At 42.9% G+C, this 21,283-nt stretch overlaps 1 protein-coding gene across 3 annotated transcripts in view; it reads right to left on the reverse strand.

Moving 5' to 3' along the window:
* Positions 1-21,283, reverse strand: part of LOC110504385 (glutamate receptor 1-like) — a 180,806-nt gene that overhangs the window by 84,792 nt on the left and 74,731 nt on the right. For all 3 annotated transcript variants that reach the window (XM_090220231.1, XM_090220233.1, XM_090220232.1), the window contains exons 5-6: positions 16,381-16,434; positions 11-169 (exon numbers count right to left, since the gene is read on the reverse strand). In XM_090220231.1, the coding sequence (XP_090076357.1) occupies positions 11-169; positions 16,381-16,434 (213 nt within the window). The remainder of the gene's footprint in view (positions 1-10; positions 170-16,380; positions 16,435-21,283) is intronic.

The raw sequence follows: 21,283 nt of genomic DNA on the forward strand, positions 1-21,283 counted from the left end.
AGTGCAGTACCTTCAGGCGTCTCTTGGGGATCTTGGCGTCTTTGTTTTCGAACTCCATCCACTGCTGAATGGTACGACTGACGTTCTGCTCTGTGTAGTTGACCAGATGGAAGCCTGTGATGTTCGCCCCACCTTTCCTCAGGTCCGTTAGGTCAATGTCCAGAAAACCCTGATAGGAAGAGGATACAGAGAGGACAGACAGATAGAAAAAGAGAGGATATAGAGACAGATGGAAGGAAAGAAAGACAGACAGACACACAGGACGGAGAGAAAAACACGTTAGACATTTAGAGGAATCAATTACTTTCTCTAGTTTAATGTTTTTAGGATGAAATAAAGAAATATGAAGGCTACTTTTTCAAGAGGAGATTTGAGTAAATATGTTTCCTACAGCTCACATTGTTGGATTTAAAACCATTGTGTAGGACTACAGAGGGATACAGAGGTGACGGCCAGTATACTTCTGTTCATAGAATACCAACAACTTCAGTGGTCAAATAAATTACCTTGGGTGTTACGCTAATACTGCAGGGAGCGAAAATCGGAAGTTTAAAGAGAAATAACTCAAATTTGAAATGTGAGAGATCAATATTCTGAGAGATAAAATCACAATCAGATCTGTGGAGAATAAGTTATTTGCTATAGCAAGAGTGTAAGAGAGAGAAGGAGAGAGTGAGAAGTGGAGAGAGAAGGAGAAAGAGAAGCAGTGCAAGAGACAGAGGGAGAATTGTATAATGAGAGTGTTCTGTATAAAGGCCAAAGAAGTGAAGTGGCTCTACATTGTAATTCCTGGTTTAAACTAAAGCAGGAAGAGAATGACAGAATGCCAGGGTCAATCTCTTAATGAAAAAGGCAAATCCTTCAGAGCAAGCTCTTATCCCAGCGCCAGCCTGAAAAGAAAGAAGTAACGAGGGAGGAGAAGGAATAAAGTAGAGAATGAAAGGTTGATGGAGAGGTCTAGGTTTAATTCCTGATAGAGTTGTGTTAATCCTGGACCCGCGTGTGGTGAGGTACAATAGAACCACTTCCTTGGAACCTTTCAACACTGTGGAACACAATAGAACCACTTCCCTGGAACCCTTCAACACTGCGGAACACAATAGAACCACTTCCTTGGAACCTTTCAACACTGTGGAACACAATAGAACCACTTCCCTGGAACCCTTCAACACTGTGGAACACAATAGAACCACATCCCTGGAACCCTTCAACACTGTGGAACACAATAGAACCACTTCCCTGGAACCCTTCAACACTGTGGAACACAATAGAACCACATCCCTGGAACCCTTCAAAACTGTGGAACACAATAGAACCACTGTCTTTCTTCTGTGAGCTTCTCCTTGCTAAAACCAGCTGAGAGCTGAACACTCCTGCTGCCTGCAGATGATATTCAGCTGAAACTGGGCTGTGTGCTGCACGCATGTCAATATATTTCACTGCTTTGAGATTGTGTAGGCTACTTTGTGCATGATTTCTCTATTGTACTACATCATTGATAAGTCGTATACCTCCACTACACTACTTCGATATGCATCAGTAGGGATTAAGAAGTGAGTATAAGCAATGCCCCCTGAATAAAAAGTGAGTATATGACTTATACCTGCGTTTACTCTCCACTAGACCACTGGCCCTTTGTGTTTACCCTCCACTAGACCACTGGCCCTTTGTGTTTACCCTCCACTAGACCACTGGCCCTTTGTGTTTACCCTCCACTAGACCACTGGCCCTTTGTGTTTACTCTCCACTAGACCACTGGCCCTTTGTGTTTACCCTCCACTAGACCACTGGCCCTTTGTGTTTACTCTCCACTAGACCACTGGCCCTTTGTGTTTACCCTCCACTAGACCACTGGCCCTTTGTGTTTACCCTCCACTAGACCACTGGCCCTTTGTGTTTACCCTCCACTAGACCACTGGCCCTTTGTGTTTACCCTCCACTAGACCACTGGCCCTTTGTGTTTACCCTCCACTAGACCACTGGCCCTTTGTGTTTACCCTCCACTAGACCACTGGCCCTTTGTGTTTACTCTCCACTAGACCACTGGCCCTTTGTGTTTACCCTCCACTAGACCACTGGCCCTTTGTGTTTACCCTCCACTAGACCACTGGCCCTTTGTGTTTACCCTCCACTAGACCACTGGCCCTTTGTGTTTACCCTCCACTAGACCACTGGCCCTTTGTGTTTACCCTCCACTAGACCACTGGCCCTTTGTGTTTACCCTCCACTAGACCACTGGCCCTTTGTGTTTACCCTCCACTAGACCACTGGCCCTTTGTGTTTACCCTCCACTAGACCACTGGCCCTTTGTGTTTACCCTCCACTAGACCACTGGCCCTTTGTGTTTACCCTCCACTAGACCACTGGCCCTTTGTGTTTACCCTCCACTAGACCACTTTGTGTTTTACCGTTGGTATTCTATAGGTTCACCACTATACTAACCTGTCACACACTGAAGACCTATAGGTTCACTGTACTAACCTGCCACACACTGAAGACCTACAGGTTCACCACTGTACTAACCTGTCACACTGAAGACCTATAGGTTCACCACTATACTAACCTGCCACACACTGAAGACCTATAGGTTCACCACTGTACTAACCTGTCACACTGAAGACCTATAGGTTCACCACTATACTAACCTGCCACACACTGAAGACCTATAGGTTCACCACTGTACTAACCTGTCACACTGAAGACCTATAGGTTCACCACTATACTAACCTGCCACACACTGAAGACCTACAGGTTCACCACTGTACTAACCTGCCACACACTGAAGACCTACAGGTTCACCACTGTACTAACCTTCCACACACTGAAGACCTATAGGTTCACCACTGTACTAACCTGTCACACTGAAGACCTATAGGTTCACCACTATACTAACCTGCCACACACTGAAGACCTACAGGTTCACCACTGTACTAACCTTCCACACACTGAAGACCTATAGGTTCATCACTGTACTAACCTGTCACACTGAAGACCTATAGGTTCACCACTGTACTAACCTGTCACATACTGAAGACCTATAGGTTCACCACTGTACTAACCTTCCACACACTGAAGACCTATAGGTTCACCACTGTACTAACCTGTCACACTGAAGACCTATAGGTTCACCACTATACTAACCTGCCACACACTGAAGACCTACAGGTTCACCACTGTACTAACCTTCCACACACTGAAGACCTATAGGTTCACCACTGTACTAACCTGTCACACTGAAGACCTATAGGTTCACCACTGTACTAACCTGTTACACTGAAGACCTATAGGTTCACCACTGAAGACCTATAGGTTCACCACTGAAGACCTAGAGGTTCACCACTGAAGACCTATAGGTTCACCACTGAAGACCTATAGGTTCACCACTGTACTAACCTGTCACATACTGAAGACCTATAGGTTCACCACTGTACTAACCTGTTACACTGAAGACCTATAGGTTCACCACTGAAGACCTATAGGTTCACCACTGAAGACCTATAGGTTCACCACTGAAGACCTATAGGTTCACCACTGAAGACCTATAGGTTCACCACTGAAGACCTATAGGTTCACCACTGAAGACCTATAGGTTCACCACTGTACTAACCTGTTACACTGAAGACCTATAGGTTCACCACTGAAGACCTACAGGTTCACCAATGAAGACCTATAGGTTCACCACTGAAGACCTATAGGTTCACCACTGAAGACCTATAGGTTCACCACTGAAGACCTAGAGGTTCACCACTGAAGACCTATAGGTTCACCACTGAAGACCTATAGGTTCACCACTGAAGACCTACAGGTTCACCACTGAAGACCTACAGGTTCACCACTGAAGACCTACAGGTTCACCACTGAAGACCTACAGGTTCACCACTGTACTAACCTGTCACATACTGAAGACCTATAGGTTCACCACTGTACTAACCTGTCACACTGAAGACCTATAGGTTCACCACTGTACTAACCTGTCACATACTGAAGACCTATAGGTTCACCACTGTACTAACCTGTCACACTGAAGACCTATAGGTTCACCACTGTACTAACCTGTTACACTGAAGACCTATAGGTTCACCACTGAAGACCTATAGGTTCACCACTGAAGACCTATAGGTTCACCACTGAAGACCTAGAGGTTCACCACTGAAGACCTATAGGTTCACCACTGAAGACCTATAGGTTCACCACTGAAGACCTATAGGTTCACCACTGAAGACCTATAGGTTCACCACTGAAGACCTATAGGTTCACCACTGAAGACCTAGAGGTTCACCACTGAAGACCTATAGGTTCACCACTGAAGACCTATAGGTTCACCACTGAAGACCTACAGGTTCACCACTGAAGACCTACAGGTTCACCACTGAAGACCTATAGGTTCACCACTGAAGACCTATAGGTTCACCACTGAAGACCTACAGGGTCACCACTGAAGACCGAAAGGTTCACCACTGAAGACCTATAGGTTCACCACTGAAGACCTACAGGTTCACCACTGTACTAACCTTCCACACACTGAAGACCTATAGGTTCACCACTGTACTAACCTGTCACACTGAAGACCTAGAGGTTCACCACTGAAGACCTATAGGTTCACCACTGTACTAACCTGTCTATAATAGCTATAAAGGCTGTTAAGATGTTCATGTTAAAAAAAGGAGTGTATATATTTGGCCTGGTGGAGTGGTTTTGTGCGCTGACTGAACGGAAGCTGATAATTATGAGTTTTTCACTAGGATGGTCTTGGCCGGTTTCGGGAAGGGTTTACGAGTCCTCACTGTCTGAGACCGAGTACAAATGCATCCGACACCGAACAAGACCGAGACACTCAATATGTGGTCTTGAGAACTAAAACACTGTCACGACTTCTTCCAAAGACGGTTCCTCTCCTTGTTCGGGCGGTGTTCGGTGGTCGACGTCACCGGTCTTCTAGCCATCGCCGAATCAATTTTTCATTTGTTTTGTCTTGTTTTCCCACACACTTGGTTTTCATTCCCTCATTACGTGTTGTGTATTTTACCCTCTGTTCCCCTCATGTCTTTGTGTGGAATTGTTTGTTGTAAGTGCTTGTGCACATTGTTGTCTGGGGCGCGATGGGTTTTGTACCCATACGTTGTTATTCTGGATGCCAGTGGTTTTGTATATTAAACTGCTCCGGTTATTACCCAGTTCTGCTCTCTTGCGTCTGACTACTCTGCCACCAGTTACGCACCCCTGACAAACACTGCTCTGCGGTACAGAATTACTGATTCTCTTCTGAGGTGTCACAGAATCTGAGGTGTCACAGAATCTTACAAACAAAATTCATGGTTCTTTTTGAACTCAGAAAAAAAAGAAACATCCTCTCACTGTCAACTGCGTTTATTTTCAGCAAACTTAACATGTGTAAATATTTGTATGAACATAACAAGATTGAACAACAGACATAAATTGAACAAGTTCCACAGACATGTGACTAACAGAATTTGAATAATGTGTCCCTGAACAAAGGGGGGGGTCAAAAACAAAGTAACAGTCAGTATCTGGTGTGGCCACCAGCTGCATTAAGTACTGCAGTGCATCTCTTCCACATGTACTGCACCAGATTTGCCAGTTCTTGCTGTGAGATGTTACCCCAGTATTCCGCCAAGGCACATGCAAGTTCCCAGACATTTCTTGGGGGAATGGCCCTAGCCCTCACCCTCCGATCCAACAGGTCCCAGACGTGCTCAATGGGATTGAGATCCGGGTTCTTCACTGGCCATGGCAGAACACTGACATTCCTGTCTTGCAGGAAATCACGCACAGAACGAGCAGTATGGCTGGTGGCATTGTCATGCTGGAGGGTCATGTCAGGATGAGCCATCAGGAAGGTACCACGTGAGGGAGGAGGATGTCTTCCCTGTAACGCACAGCATTGTGATTGCCTGCAATGACAACAAGCTCAGTGCGATGATGCTGTGACACACCTCCCCAGACCATGACGGACCCTCTACCTCCAAATCGATCCCGCTCCAGAGTACAGGCCTCGGTGTAATACTCATTCCTTCAACGATAAACGCGAATCCAACCATCACCCCTGGTGAGACAAAACTGCAACTCGTCAGTGAAGAGCACTTTTTGCCAGTCCTGTCTGGTCCAGCGACGGTGGGTTTGTGCCTATAGGCGATGTTGTTGCCGGTGATGTGAGAACCTGCCTTACAGGCCTACAAGCCCCCAGTCCAGCCTCTCTCAGCCTATTGCGGACAGTCTGAGCACTGATGGAGGGATTGTGCATTTCTGGTGTAACTCGGCAGTTGCTGTTGCCATCCTGTACCTGTCCTGCAGGTGTGATGTTCGGATGTACCGATCCTGTACAGGTGTTGTTACACGTGGTCTGTCACTGCGAGGATGATCAGCTGTCCGTCCTGTCTCCCTGTAGCGTTGTCTTAGGCATCTCACAGTACGGACATTGCAATTTATTGCCCTGGCCACATCTGCAGTCCTCATGCCTCCTTGCAACATTCCGCCAGTTTTTGCCAGATATAATGGGACCGATCTCTTCAGAACAGTTGACAAAAATAAATGTATTTTATTATTTTGGAGAGAGAGACAGACAGACAGACAGACAGACAGACAGACAGACAGAGAGACAGAGAGAGAGAGAGAGTGTCACACCCTGACCATAGTTTGCTTTGTATGTTTCTATGTTTTGGTTGGTCAGGGTGTGAGCTGGGTGGGCATTCTATGTTACATGTCTAGTTTGTCTAGTTCTATGTTTGGCCTGATATGGTTCTCAATCAGAGGCAGGTGTTCATCATTGTCTCTGATTGGGAACCATATTTAGGTAGGCTGTTTGGTGTTGGGTTTTGTGGGTGATTGTCCTTAGTGTCCTTGTTCTGTGTGTATGTGCACCAGTATTAGGCTGTTTGGTGTTGGGTTATGTGGGTCCTTAGTGTCTTGATGTCCTTGTTCTGTGTGTATGTGCACCAGTATTAGGCTGTTTGGTGTTGGGTTATGTGGGTCCTTAGTGTCCTTGTTCTGTGTGTATGGGAACCAGTATTAGGCTGTTTGGTGTTGGGTTATGTGGGTCCTTAGTGTCCTTGTTCTGTGTGTATGGGAACCAGTATTAGGCTGTTTGGTGTTGGGTTATGTGGGTCCTTAGTGTCCTTGTTCTGTGTGTATGGGAACCAGTATTAGGCTGTTTGGTGTTGGGTTATGTGGGTCCTTAGTGTCCTTGTTCTGTGTGTATGGGAACCAGTATTAGGCTGTTTGGTGTTGGGTTATGTGGGTCCTTAGTGTCCTTGTTCTGTGTGTATGGGAACCAGTATTTGGCTGTTTTGGTTTTCCTTACGTTTATTGTCTTGTAGTTTTTGTATTGGATTCGTGTTGCTTCAGTTTCAGTTTCATTAAACATGGATCGCAATAGCCATGCTGCATTTTGGTCTGGCTCTCTTTCCCATACAGAAAACCGAGAGAGAGAGATGGAGAGAGATGGAGAGAGATGGAGAGAGAGAGAGAGAGAGATGGGGAGAGAGAGATGGGGAGAGAGAGATGGGGAGAGAGATGGGGAGAGAGAGATGGAGAGAGAGAGAGATGGGGGAGAGAGAGATGGGGGGAGAGAGAGAGATGGGGGGGAGAGAGAGATGGGGGGGAGAGAGAGATGGAGAGAGAGAGAGATGGGGAGAGAGAGAGACGAACCCACTGTTTGCCCTCTAGGTTACAGAGAGCTGGTAGTCCCATACACCAAACTACCAGGTGTGATACAGGGAAGAGACTCAGAGGGTATCCTAATTTGGTATAGAGCAGACCTAACTCACTCTATTAAATTAGTCAAACCAGGAACATTTTGCATCTGGCTAGAAATTAATAAGGAAATGATCTCAACAGAGAAAAATATCCTCATGTGTTCTACCTATATCCCCCCTACAGTATCCATGTACTTTAACGATGACAGCTTCTCCATCCAAGAGAGGGAGATCAACAATTTCCAGGGACATGTACTAGTCTGTGGCGACCAACATGCCAGAACTGGACAAGAACCTGACACCCTGGCACACAGGGGGACAAATACCTACCTGGAGGTGACAGCATTCCTTCCCCCATATGCCCCCCTAGACACAACTATGACAACATAACCAACAAAAAATGCAGCTCTGTTGGACGCTGGGTATGTACATAGTCAATATTAGGCTTCGAGGGGACTCCTTTGGTAGGACAAACACCATATTGAGACTGCATGCAGAATTCTGCAAAAAATATCCTCAGGGTACAACGTAAAACACCAAATAATGCATGCAGAGCAGAAATGGGCCGATACTCGCTAATGATCAAAATCCAGAAAAGAGACGTTAAATTCTACAACCACCTAAAAGGAAGCTATTCTCTTGGCAGTAACTGTAGACTACTTTATCACTGACCTGAACCCAAAGTCTCATAGAGCGTTCACAGTCAGTCCACTGACATCAGACCACAGCAAAATCACACTACTAGAACAGAGCTATGCTCAATCATGAGGCATCAAAGCCAAAGAAACTGAATAACATTAAGATACGCTATACATAGAAGGAAAGTAGTGTGGAAATCTACCAAAAAACTATTAGGCAAAAACTAATTCAATCCCATCTAGACAACTTCCTGGACAAAATGTTTCACTGTAATAGTGAAAGTGTAAACTTAGCAATAGAAAACTTTAAGAGTATACATTGCCTTGCGAAAGTATTCGGCCCCCTTGAACTTTGCGACCTTTTGCCACATTTCAGGCTTCAAACATAAAGATATAAAACTGTATTTTTTTGTAAAGAATCAACAACAAGTGGGACACAATCATGAAGTGGAACGACATTTATTGGATATTTCAAACTTTTTTAACAAATCAAAACTGAAAAATTGGGCGTGCAAATTTATTCAGCCCCCTTAAGTTAATACTTTGTAGCGCCACCTTTTGCTGCGATTACAGCTGTAAGTTGCTTGGGGTATGTCTCTCAGTTTTGCACATCGAGAGACTGACATTTTTTCCCATTCCTCCTTGCAAAACAGCCCGAGCTCAGTGAGGTTGGATGGAGAGCATTTGTGAACAGCAGTTTTCAGTTCTTTCCACAGATTCTCGATTGGATTCAGGTCTGGACTTTGACTTGGCCATTCTAACACCTGGATATGTTTATTTTTGAACCATTCCATTGTAGATTTTGATTTATGTTTTGGATCATTGTCTTGTTGGAAGACAAATCTCCGTCCCAGTCTCAGGTCTTTTGCAGACTCCATCAGGTTTTCTTCCAAAATGGTCCTGTATTTGGCTCCATCCATCTTCCCATCAATTTTAACCATCTTCCCTGTCCCTGCTGAAGAAAAGCAGGCCCAAACCATGATGCTGCCACCACCATGTTTGACAGTGGGGATGGTGTGTTCAGCTGTGTTGCTTTTACGCCAAACATAACATTTTGCATTGTTGCCAAAAAGTTCAATTTTGGTTTCATCTGACCAGAGCACCTTCTTCCACATGTTTGGTGTGTCTCCCAGGTGGCTTGTGGCAAACTTTAAACAACACTTTTTATGGATATCTTTAAGAAATGGCTTTCTTCTTGCCACTCTTCCATAAAGGCCAGATTTGTGCAATATACGACTGATTGTTGTCCTATGGACAGAGTCTCCCACCTCAGCTGTAGATCTCTGCAGTTCATCCAGAGTGATCATGGGCCTCTTGGCTGCATCTCTGATCAGTCTTCTCCTTGTATGAGCTGAAAGTTTAGAGGGACGGCCAGGTCTTGGTAGATTTGCAGTGGTCTGATACTCCTTCCATTTCAATATTATCGCTTGCACAGTGCTCCTTGGGATGTTTAAAGCTTGGGAAATCTTTTTGTATCCAAATCCGGCTTTAAACTTCTTCACAACAGTATCTCGGACCTGCCTGGTGTGTTCCTTGTTCTTCATGATGCTCTCTGCGCTTTTAACGGACCTCTGAGACTATCACAGTGCAGGTGCATTTATACGGAGACTTGATTACACACAGGTGGATTGTATTTATCATCATTAGTCATTTAGGTCAACATTGGATCATTCAGAGATCCTTACTGAACTTCTGGAGAGAGTTTGCTGCACTGAAAGTAAAGCGGCTGAATCATTTTGCACGGCCAATTTTTCAGTTTTTGATTTGTTAAAAAAGTTTGAAATATCCAATAAATGTCGTTCCATTTCATGATTGTGTCCCACTTGTTGTTGATTCTTCACAAAAAAATACAGTTTTATATCTTTATGTTTGAAGCCTGAAATGTGGCAAAAGGTCGCAAAGTTCAAGGGGGCCGAATACTTTCGCAAGGCACTGTATTTGACCTCTCAGCTTCCCTATAAAATCTTAAAATGTAAAATAGAAAACCGAAGAAAATTAACAATAATGACAAATGGTTTGATGAAGAATGCAAAAACCTAAGAAAGAAATTGAGAAACCTATCCAACCTGAGCCTACGACTTCACTATGGTGAATCACTAAAACAGTACAGAAATACACTACGGAAAAAGAAGGAACAGCACGTCAGAAATCACTTCTGGGAAAATTGTAAAACACTAAACAAACAACAACACGAAGAGTCATCTATCCAAAACGGAGATGTATGGATAAACCACTCCTCAAAACGTTTTGGCCCTTTAACAAAGAACAACCAGCTTAAACATATACATGATCAAATCTTAGAATCAACTATTAAAGGCTCCCAGAACCCACTGGATTCTCCAATTACATTGAATGCACTGCAAGAGAGACAAGGCAAGAAGGAAATTCTATGCCATCAAAAGGAACATAAATTTCAACATACCAATTAGGATCTGGCTAAAAATACTTGAGTCAGTCATAGAGCCCATTGCCCTTTATGGTTGTGTGGTCTGGGGTCCGCTCACCAACCAAGATTTCACAAAATGAGACAAACACCAAATTGAGACTCTGCATGCAGAATTCTGCAAAAAAATCCTCCGTGTACAACGTAGAACACCAAATAATGCATGCAGAGCAGAATTAGGCCGATACCCGCTAATTATCAAAATCCAGAAAAGAGACATTAACTTCTACGACCACCTAAAAGGAAGCGATCCCCAAACCTTCCATAACAAAGCCATCACCTACAGAGAGATGAACCTGGAGAAGAGTCCCCTAAGCAAGCTGGTCCTGGGGCTCTGTTCACAAACACAAACACAAACACACCCCACAGAGCCCCAGGACAGCAGCACAATTAGACCCAAACAAATCATGAGAAAACAACAAGATAATTACTTGACACATTGGAAAGAATTAACAAAAAAACAGAGCATGCTATTAGAATGCTATTTGTCCCTAAACAGAGAATACACAGTGGCAGAATACCTGACCACTGTGACTGACCCAAACTTAAGGAAAGCTTTGACTATGTACAGACTCAGTGAGCATAGCCTTGCTATTGAGAAAGGCCGCCGTAGGCAGACATGGCTCTCAAGAGAAGACAGGCTATGTGAACACTGCCCACAAAATGGGGTGGAAACTGAGCTGCACTTCCTAACCTCCTGCCAAATGTATGACCATATTAGAGACACATATTTCCCTCAGATTACACAGATCCACAAAGAATTTGAAAACAAAACCAATTTTGATTAACTCCCATATCTACTGGGTGAAATACCACAGTGTACCATCACAGCAGCAAGATTTGTGACCTGTTACCACGAGAAAAGGGCAACCAGTGAAGAACAAACACCATCGTAAATATAACACATAAAAATTATGTTTATTTATTTTCCCTTTTGTACTTTAACCATTTGCACATCGTTAAAACACTGTATATATACAAAATATGACATTTGTAATGTCTTTATTGTTTTGAAACTTCTGTATGTGTAATGTTTACTGTTAATTTTTATTGTTTATTTCATTTTTGTATATTATCTACCTCACTTGCTTTGGCAATGTTAACACATGTTTCCCATGCCAATAAACCCCCTTGAATTGAATTGAGAGAGAAGGCAGATTCAAGCCCACAGCAGGTAATCTGCTGCATGGTGAATCAGATGCAGGCAGAAGCAGTCACACACAGAGACACAGAAAGACTGATCTACAGACAGAAGCAGTCACACACAGACACAGAAAGACTGATGTACAGACAGAAGCAGTCACACACAGACACAGAAAGACTGATGTACAGCAGGAGACAGAACAAGTGAACTTTGTAGCCTCAGATCTTTGTGATTGGTAGTGGAAGTGGTGCTGTCGACTGCTCTGACCTTCAGCCTCCGACTGTGACTGTCTTTCTGGTAGAAGTTCCAGAAACACAGGCAACCCTTATTATGTTGATCCCTGCCTGCCCTCTTTGATGAAACTTTCTGTGGTCTGCTATTCTTCACACCATCAACCAGAACTTTATTCTCTTTCTCTCCCCCTTCTCTCCTTCTTATGCCTAACGGGCCTGCTCCCTCTACTCCCTACCCCCCACTCCTCTCCTTCTTATGCCTAATGGGCCTGCTCCCTCTACTCCCTACCCCCCACTCCTCTCCTTCTTATGCCTAATGGGCCTGCTCCCTCTACTCCCTACCCCCCACTCCTCTCCTTCTTATGCCTAATGGGTCTGCTCCCTCCACTCCCTACCCCCCACTCCTGTCCTTCTTATGCCTAATGGGCCTGCTCCCTCTACTCCCTACCCCCCACTCCTCTCCTTCTTATGCCTAATGGGCCTGCTCCCTCTACTCCCTACCCCCCACTCCTCTCCTTCTTATGCCTAATGGGCCTGCTCCCTCCACTCCCTACCCCCAACTCCTCTCCTTCTTATGCCTAATGGGCCTGCTCCATCTACTCCCTACCCCCCACTCCTCTCCCTCTTATGCCTAATGGGCCTGCTCCCTCTACTCCCTACCCCCCACTCCTCTCCCTCTTATGCCTAATGGGCCTGCTCCCTCTACTCCCTACCCCCCACTCCTCTCCCTCTTATGCCTAATGGGCCTGCTCCCTCTACTCCCTACCCCCCACTCCTCTCCCTCTTATGCCTAATGGGCCTGCTCCCTCTACTCCCTACCCCCCACTCCTCTCCCTCTTATGCCTAATGGGCCTGCTCCCTCTACTCCCTACCCCCCACTCCTCTCCCTCTCCACCCTCCTCACTCTCCTCTCCCTTTTCCTCCTCTGGCCTCTCTCCTCTCCTCCTTCTCCCTGAAGTACCAGTACAACCAGGTGTCCATATGTCTCAGTTGAATGTTCCGAGGAGAGAGTGAAGGAGAGAGAAGAGAAGAAGAGAAGTGTGTATTTTTCTGCTCCATGTGTTAGCTAATGAAGTGCACTGAACTGAGCTGGTTACTATAGAAACCACTCCTCACAGACACGGAGTGGAACCATTTGATATAGACTTCCTAGACACACACAGAAAGACTAAGAGATGAAGACACACACAGAGACAGGCACACACACTCAAATCAAATCACGTTTATTTGTCATGTGCGCCAAATACAACAGGTGTAGTAGACCTTACAGTGAAATGCTTACTTACAGGCTCTAACCAATGGTGCAAAAAAAGGTGTTAGGTGAACAATAGGTAAGTTAAGAAATAAAACAACAGTGAAAATACAGGCTATATACAGTAGCAAGGCTACATACAGACACCGGTTAGTCAGGCTGATTGAGGTAGTCTGTACATGTAGATGTGGTTAAAGTGACTATACATATATGATGAACAGAGAGTAGCAGTAGCGTAAAAGATGCTTGTTTGCAGGCACACACACACACACACACACACGTAAATACAACAGCTGCACTAAGGTAGGACACAGAAAAGTCATTTTAATAGAACCATTATGGAGAACGCAGGCAGTTTGAACACTAGACTTTATAGCTGTATCACTTACACTTCATTCTAACAAACTGACCAGATGAGAGGGATACTGAGAGAATCATAGTGAGCCAGCATATTATTGTTGTTATTACCATTTCGGTGTCCCAAATGGCACCCTATTCCCTATATAATGCGCTATAAAGGGAAATGTAGTGCAGTATAAAAGGAATATGGTGCCATTTGGGACACAGCCCATGCTTTCTGTTGATACCAATGTTCTGCTGTATTTAGTGTCCATGGGGAGGTTGTATGAGCGGTGCCCTGGGACGACCATAGCAGAGAAATACAGCTAATACACATTACCCTGCACACATTTACTCACTGACCCTCTACTGTCTGTCTGTCTCTCAGTGGCTGGCGGCTGAGTGTGTGTGTGTGTGTGTGTTGTGCAGCATTTCAACACAGTCACAGTCAGTCAATCAAGGCAGGGGTTTGCAATCCTCTTCGCAGAAGGCTCTACCAGCAGCAGGTTATCAGTGGCAGTATGAACGGTCTGACTCGGTAGTCTACAGAGACGTCTATTCAGAGAGTGTGTAGAGGGTAAGAGAGACATCAGTTTTGAGACATGACTTGTAATATTTTCATATTTTAGGATACACTTTTCATGTTAATGCAAAATTCCTCAAAAAAACAAGCGTATCTCTGTGAAATGTCAACGGAGCACTGAGCTTTTCATTTTCAAAGCTTTTTAAATTGAATTCAGCTAATTTATCCGTTTGTCAAATCTTCAAAAAGTTACTGTGAGAAGTGGCACGGCTCAGTCAACAGAGCTCTTATTATCAATGTGTTAGGTTCCGACATATTTTTCTTTGGATAGAATGTTAATGACATGTCAGAGAAAGGCCTCACAGAACCATTCAGAACACTTGTACTTGTCTTGTTAAAAATGGATGTATTCATTACGTTTCCACCCACTTGGGGCAGAGTGGATACCATGTTGTAAGTCTTATTGTACTATCAACACATTGGGATATATCACACATATTACACAGAACAACACCTGTAGAATCCACAGAGAGATAAAGCAGAGCTAGAAACAGAGACAGAGACACAGAGAGAGAGACAGAGAAAGACAGAGAGATAAAGCAGAGCTAGAAATATAAACAGAGACAGAGACAGAGAGACAGAGAGAGAAAGACAGAGAGATAAAGCAGAGCTAGAAATAGAGACAGAGACAGAGAGAGAGAGAGACAGAGAAAGACAGAGAGAGTCGCACACAAATAACTAGACATACCTCGGCCACAGGTAACTTCCACAGAGCTGTGAACGATCTGAGACAAGGCAAGAAGGGCCTTCAATGCCATCAGAAAGAATAGAACATTTGACATACCAATTAGGATCTGGCTAAAAATACTTGAAACAGTTATAGAACACATTGCCCTTATGGTTGTGAGGTCTGGGGTCCGCTCACTAACCAAGAATTCACTAAATTAGACAAATACCAAATGGTGTCTCTGCATGCAGAATTCTGTAAAAATATCCTCTGTGTACAACGTAAAACTCCAAATAATGCATGCAGAGCAGAATTAGGCTGAAACCCGCTAATTATCAAAAACCTGAAAAGAGCCGTTAAATTCTACAACCACCTAAAAGGAAGCGATTCCCAAACCTTCCATAACAAAGCCAGAGATGAACCTGGAGAAGAATCCCCTAAGCAAGCTGGTCCTGGGGCTCTGTTCACAAACACAAACACACCCCACACATCCCCAGGACAGCAACACAGTTAGACCCAACCAAATCATGAGAAAACAAAAAGATAATTACTTGACACATTGGAAATAATTAACAAAAAACAGAGCCAACTAGAATGCTATTTGGCCCTAAACAGAGAGTACACAGTGGCAGAATACATGACCACTGTGACTGACCCAAAATAAGGAAAGCTTTGACTATGTACAGACTTAGTGAGCATAGCCTTGCTATTGAGAAAGGCTGCCGTAGGCAGACCTGCCTCTCAAGAGAAGACAGGCTATATGCACACTGCCCACAAAATGAGGTGGAAACTGAGCTGCACTTCCTAACCTCCTGCCAAATGTATGACCATATTAGAGACATATTTTCCCACAGCAGCAAGATTTGAGACCTGTTGCCACAAGAAAAGGGCAACCAGTGAAGAACAAACACCATTGTAAATACAACCCATATTTATGTTTATTTATTTTCCCTTTTGTACTTTAACTATTTCCACATCATTGCAACACTGTGTATAGAAATAATATGACATTTGAAATGTCTTTATTATTTTGGAACTTCTGTGAGTGCAATGTTTATTGTAAAACATTTTTTATTGTTTATTTAACTTTTGTTTATTATCTATTTTACTTGCTTTGGCAATGTTAACATATGTTTCCCATGCCAAGAAAGCCCTTCAATTGAATTATGTTGAGATAATATATAAATAGAGAGGGAGAGAAAGAGAAAGAGAGAGATGGAGGTATATAGATACAGTAGAGATATATATATATATATATATATTCTATATATATATATAGAATGAGAGATAGAGATCAAGAGAAAGAGAGAGAGAGAGAGGGAGAGAGAGATGGAGATACATAGATACAGTAGAGAGATAGAGATCTTACCAGGTTGGCCAGGATGTAGTGGTAACTCTTAGCATTCTTCCCCTGTTCAACGATCTGGAGCAGAGCAGAGAAGACATGACTTTAGTGTGTGTGTGTGTGTGTGTGTGTGTGTGTCATTCCTGTAGTGTCATCCCATGCATACAGATAGACATAACAGCTTGTTAAATAGTAGGGATTGTAAAGATGAACCAATACGAGTCAGTCCCCAATTTAAATATTTAAGATATGACTGCATTATTCCGCGGACCCCGAACCGATCCAAATGTAGCATGCACCGGTCCATTCAAGCGTTACAAATTGCTAATTCACATTTATTTTTTGCTCATGTAAAGTTCTTTCTACCTCCTGAAAATACCTCTCACCTTTTGTGACAACTGATGTGTCCTCTCCTTCAGTGTTAAACGAAGCATGTAACTGTGTTGAAAGTCACTGATCTACAAGTCATGTTGCATTCTGACCATTACCAGGTAATATCAGTAGTCTAGTCAAACTGAGCACTGTGTCCTGCTTCTCACGCTGACCAACACCAGGTAATATCAGTAGTCTAGTCAAACTGAGCACTGTGTCCTGCTTCTCACACTGACCAACACCAGGTAATATCAGTAGTCTAGTCAAACTGAGCACTGTGTCCTGCTTCTCACGCTGACCAACACCAGGTAATATCAGTAGTCTAGTCAAACTGAGCACTGTGCCCTGCTTCTCACGCTGACCAACACCAGGTAATATCAGTAGTCTAGTCAAACTGAGCACTGTGTCCTGCTTCTCACGCTGACCAACACCAGGTAATATCAGTAGTCTAGTCAAACTGAGCACTGTGTCCTGCTTCTCACACTGACCATTACCAGGTAATATCAGTAGTCTAGTCAAACTGAGCACTGTGTCCTGCTTCTCACGCTGACCAACACCAGGTAATATCAGTAGTCTAATAAAGTGGCCGGTGAGTGTACAGTAATGTGAAATCTGAAAACATGGTCTGGAAAAGTGGTACATAGGACCATAGAAACAGTGTCTGATAAAGAATGATGATGAAATATTACAGCCATAGATAATGTAGTCCAATTGGTAGTCATGTAGTCATATTCCACGGTAATTGGTGTCAATGCATCTCGTTATCCTGAAACTTTCATGATCTGAACATGGAATATTGCTTGTCAGTTTCAATAAAACTATGCATTAAGAGTAATGCAACAGTTACTTATCATTTTGAGCAGTTGTATCAATTGATAGTTAGGTCATTGTAATGAAATGAATAGACAGTGTCGTGTCTTTACTATCATTAACTGAAGACTGATAGTTTTTATCAAAGATTCTCTGTAATTAGTATTACGCAATTAGACTGACAAATCATGTAACTGTAATTACTAGGAAGTCGGGGCACCAAGGAAAAATATTCAGATTACAAAGTTATCATTTCCCAAAATAACTTTTCAGATATTTTATCTGATCAATTAGTCTTCGAATTAATGAATGATTTACTTTACCTCACGTTAGTCTCATTCCAAACGTTGTAAATGGTTGGTTATCTGCACGAACCCAGTCTTCACTATGAGTCATCCATACATCAATTGTCTTAAATCATTTATATATTTCTAATGAAATAATTCACAGAAATGCATAAACAAACAAACAAACAAGGTAAATGTGGTTACAAGAAATGATAGGAGAATGTGCCCTAGTGGGCTAAACCGGCATCACGGCTTGTTAGACAAAAGGGAAGTGGGGGGTCGACTAAGAAGTCACTACAGAGTGATAATTATAACAATTGAAATGCTAATCCTTTGCACATGAACGCTCACTCATTCGGGAACAATTGCAATCAATATATTTATTTACACTCAGTGTGTCGTCTTGATCGCTGGTGAAAAGTTTGTTTATTTTATAGAATTGTCCGTCTCTCTCCCTCTTTCTCTCGGTTGTGGTTAGAGTGGATTGTTCAGAGTGACATTAATTCGTTTCGTTATAGAATTGATGTTTCGGCGGTTGTCATTCTTCGCATTCAATAATACCGAATTCCTAGATGCAGACTAGTAATTAATATCAAAGACTTGTTCTTATTCTGTCGGTATCGATAGTCTAAGAGTTTAACCACGTGGTATGGTTAAAAAGATTCAGCAACGGTATACAACCTTTGTCTTCCTAATGGAGAAAAACATGGTCTGCAACCTTCAGCCATCTCGTAATTGAGGTAAGCTCGGTCTGCTGATCGAAAACCCGAGTGGGGGTTTAATTCGGAAGGCATAAAAGGCTGTCCCAGGACACCTGACCCTAACTGGGCTCATGGGCGGTCCTCTGATTTAGTTAACTCCAATCCCCTTTTTGAGTTTTCCTTCATTAAACAGTCCAAAATCACATTACACAATTTTACAAACAGTAAAATACTCACTGATTCATCTTATACAACAATTACATGTAAACCTCATATCTGAGGCTATTATATAAATAGCGTTATGGTAATGTGGCCACACCATCTCCCATGAGCTTCCAGAAGTTGTGACAAATGGACCAGTTCATAGCTGGATTCTTCATCGATCTTTTATACTTTCTCCGGAACATGAAGTTTGTTCGTACCTCAAGTTCTGTGAGGTGGAAGAAATGATTTTGTGCTCCATGAAAATCTACTCTGCCTCTTATACTCTGTGGCCATGTGGCAGGGTCTTCTCAGGAATTTACGACCTCTCTCTGGCCATAGCAGCATAGTTGAAGGAGGCAAGGGGGAGGCAGGGAGAGGGGGATGGGGCTTGCTGTACCCAAAGAGGCCAACGTCATGACAACAGTCATCTCAGATGTAATGTGTGAATTGCATTTTGAAATGGTAATACTTTGATGTTAAGGTGATTTTAGTTCAATGAACAAATGATCTTAGATTTACATGTATTGTATCGAAGCAATTGGAAAAAGAGTTTTGAAAAATTTGCATTTTGATCATTGGTTGTGTCTAGAGTTTTGAAAAATGACATCAAGGTTCCGAAATTAGTGCCAAAGTGATTGTAAAAACCTGTAAATAGTCATTACAATTTACCACAGATGAGAAACACATTGATTAAAAACATGGCCCTAATTATATGCAGGCTGTACATTAGCTCACGTTAAAGCATTAAGCACATAACCACTGTCATGACTTTCCCTCCTAGGTGAGGATCAAAGAGAGGGGGTAGAGTGGGGCCGGTTCTAGGACTTTAACGACCGGTCGAAAACTTCCTCTCTCTCTGCACTGCAATATGGAGAAGCTAAAAATCCTTTGTGTGTAGAGATAGCCTCTGCCCCAAACTTTAACATAAAAAGGTTGGACATTGAATCATTATTTATTGTTTGGTGATATCATTAAAGACGTTATAATAGAAACATTTTAACTTTAAGAGCTTTCAAAATGTATTTGTCAGAGTTACATTAAAATGTTCTAAAACTTATATGATTAGATATGAAACTATTTGTGAGAAGATAAAATGTGATTTTAGCCTTCAAAATTAGATCATTGTTTTTCATGTAAAGTTTTACCCAGTCAGTAACCATGCCCATATGAGCACATACATTAATGCCAAAAGGATGGAACGCCCCTTTGTCCAGAGTGCTTATGAAAGGACCCCTAACGAAATATACGTTAGACCAGTGCATGGACGGTAAGCCGGACGTCACAAATGGTTTAAAACTACATGTTGAAATGGTTGCGATTTAAGAACAGACCAAAATATGTTGGGTTGTTACCGGTGTGGAAAGTGGTCTTAGCTGTACCCTGAATAATCAACCACTAGACCAGAAAACGTGGAGCAGTGGCTACATGTGGAAATGGTTAAACAGCGTGAAGGTGAAGACATTCACAGTCTACAGCTGTAATGTAAAGTAGTCTAGAACTTTGACCAAAGGAGGGAGATCCCATCAAATGACAATTGGAACGTCTGAAGGATCCAGTCAAACAGACAACCAGAGACTTAAACAACCAGAGAATTTCTGTTGAATTACTCCCCATAGACGGACCGGGCGATTTCAACAGAGAGACAACAAAGACATACAAGAGTAAATATATGTTGCATTTCTAAATCCGAATGAGCGGTTGTTAGGGTGCTAAATATCAATATTTATCATGAGCGTGTTATTCAACTGTATGTATGATAGTTATTTCCCCACCCGTTTCACTGTGTAACAAGCTGTCATATCGGGTTAGTCCACTAGAGACTTTTCATTACATTAGGAAAGGGAAAGGGGGATACCTAGTCAGTTGTACAACATCATTAACAGAAATGTGTCTTCCACATTTAACCCAACCATTATGTTAATAATCAATGCATCATCTATCTCGTGTGTGTGTTTATATAATCCCGTGTGATTATTTAGTTAGTTAGTAAATAAATAATTAAGGCAATTTGTGTATCGCTGAGTCATCATGTAGACTAGGGATCGTGCAGATTTAACGGATTATGAGACATTCAGAATGAGACTGATATGAGGTAATAATAATTAATAGTTGATTAATATGATAACGACATATTCTGATATTCTTGAGTTCGGGAAACGGTAACTCATTAAACAAACATTTTCCGTGGTGCCCCAAGATTGCTAATTAGTTAATTGTTGCATGATTAATTTAAGCATCATAATAATTAAAAATAGTTAATTGATTTGATAAAATAATCGTCATCGCATCACGCCACGACACCACTGAGGACTCAATGTACAGAAACACACGGTTGCATGCACTCACACACACACACACACACACACAGATGCACCCATGCACTTCCCCTCGAAACACACATAGAGGGAGGGTGGCTAATGAGGTTAACGTGTAATTTATGACAGACAGACAACCCTAAACACTCTGTCATCGCACTGAAGAGGAGGGGAGGATAAGGAAGGAAATGGGAGGTGAGAAGAAGTTGGTAGAGGACGGGAGAGGAGAGTGAGTGGG

Source organism: Oncorhynchus mykiss, chromosome 25, assembly GCF_057628025.1.
Source record: "Oncorhynchus mykiss isolate SJ-2025 chromosome 25, ASM5762802v1, whole genome shotgun sequence".
Lineage (NCBI taxonomy): Eukaryota > Metazoa > Chordata > Actinopteri > Salmoniformes > Salmonidae > Oncorhynchus > Oncorhynchus mykiss.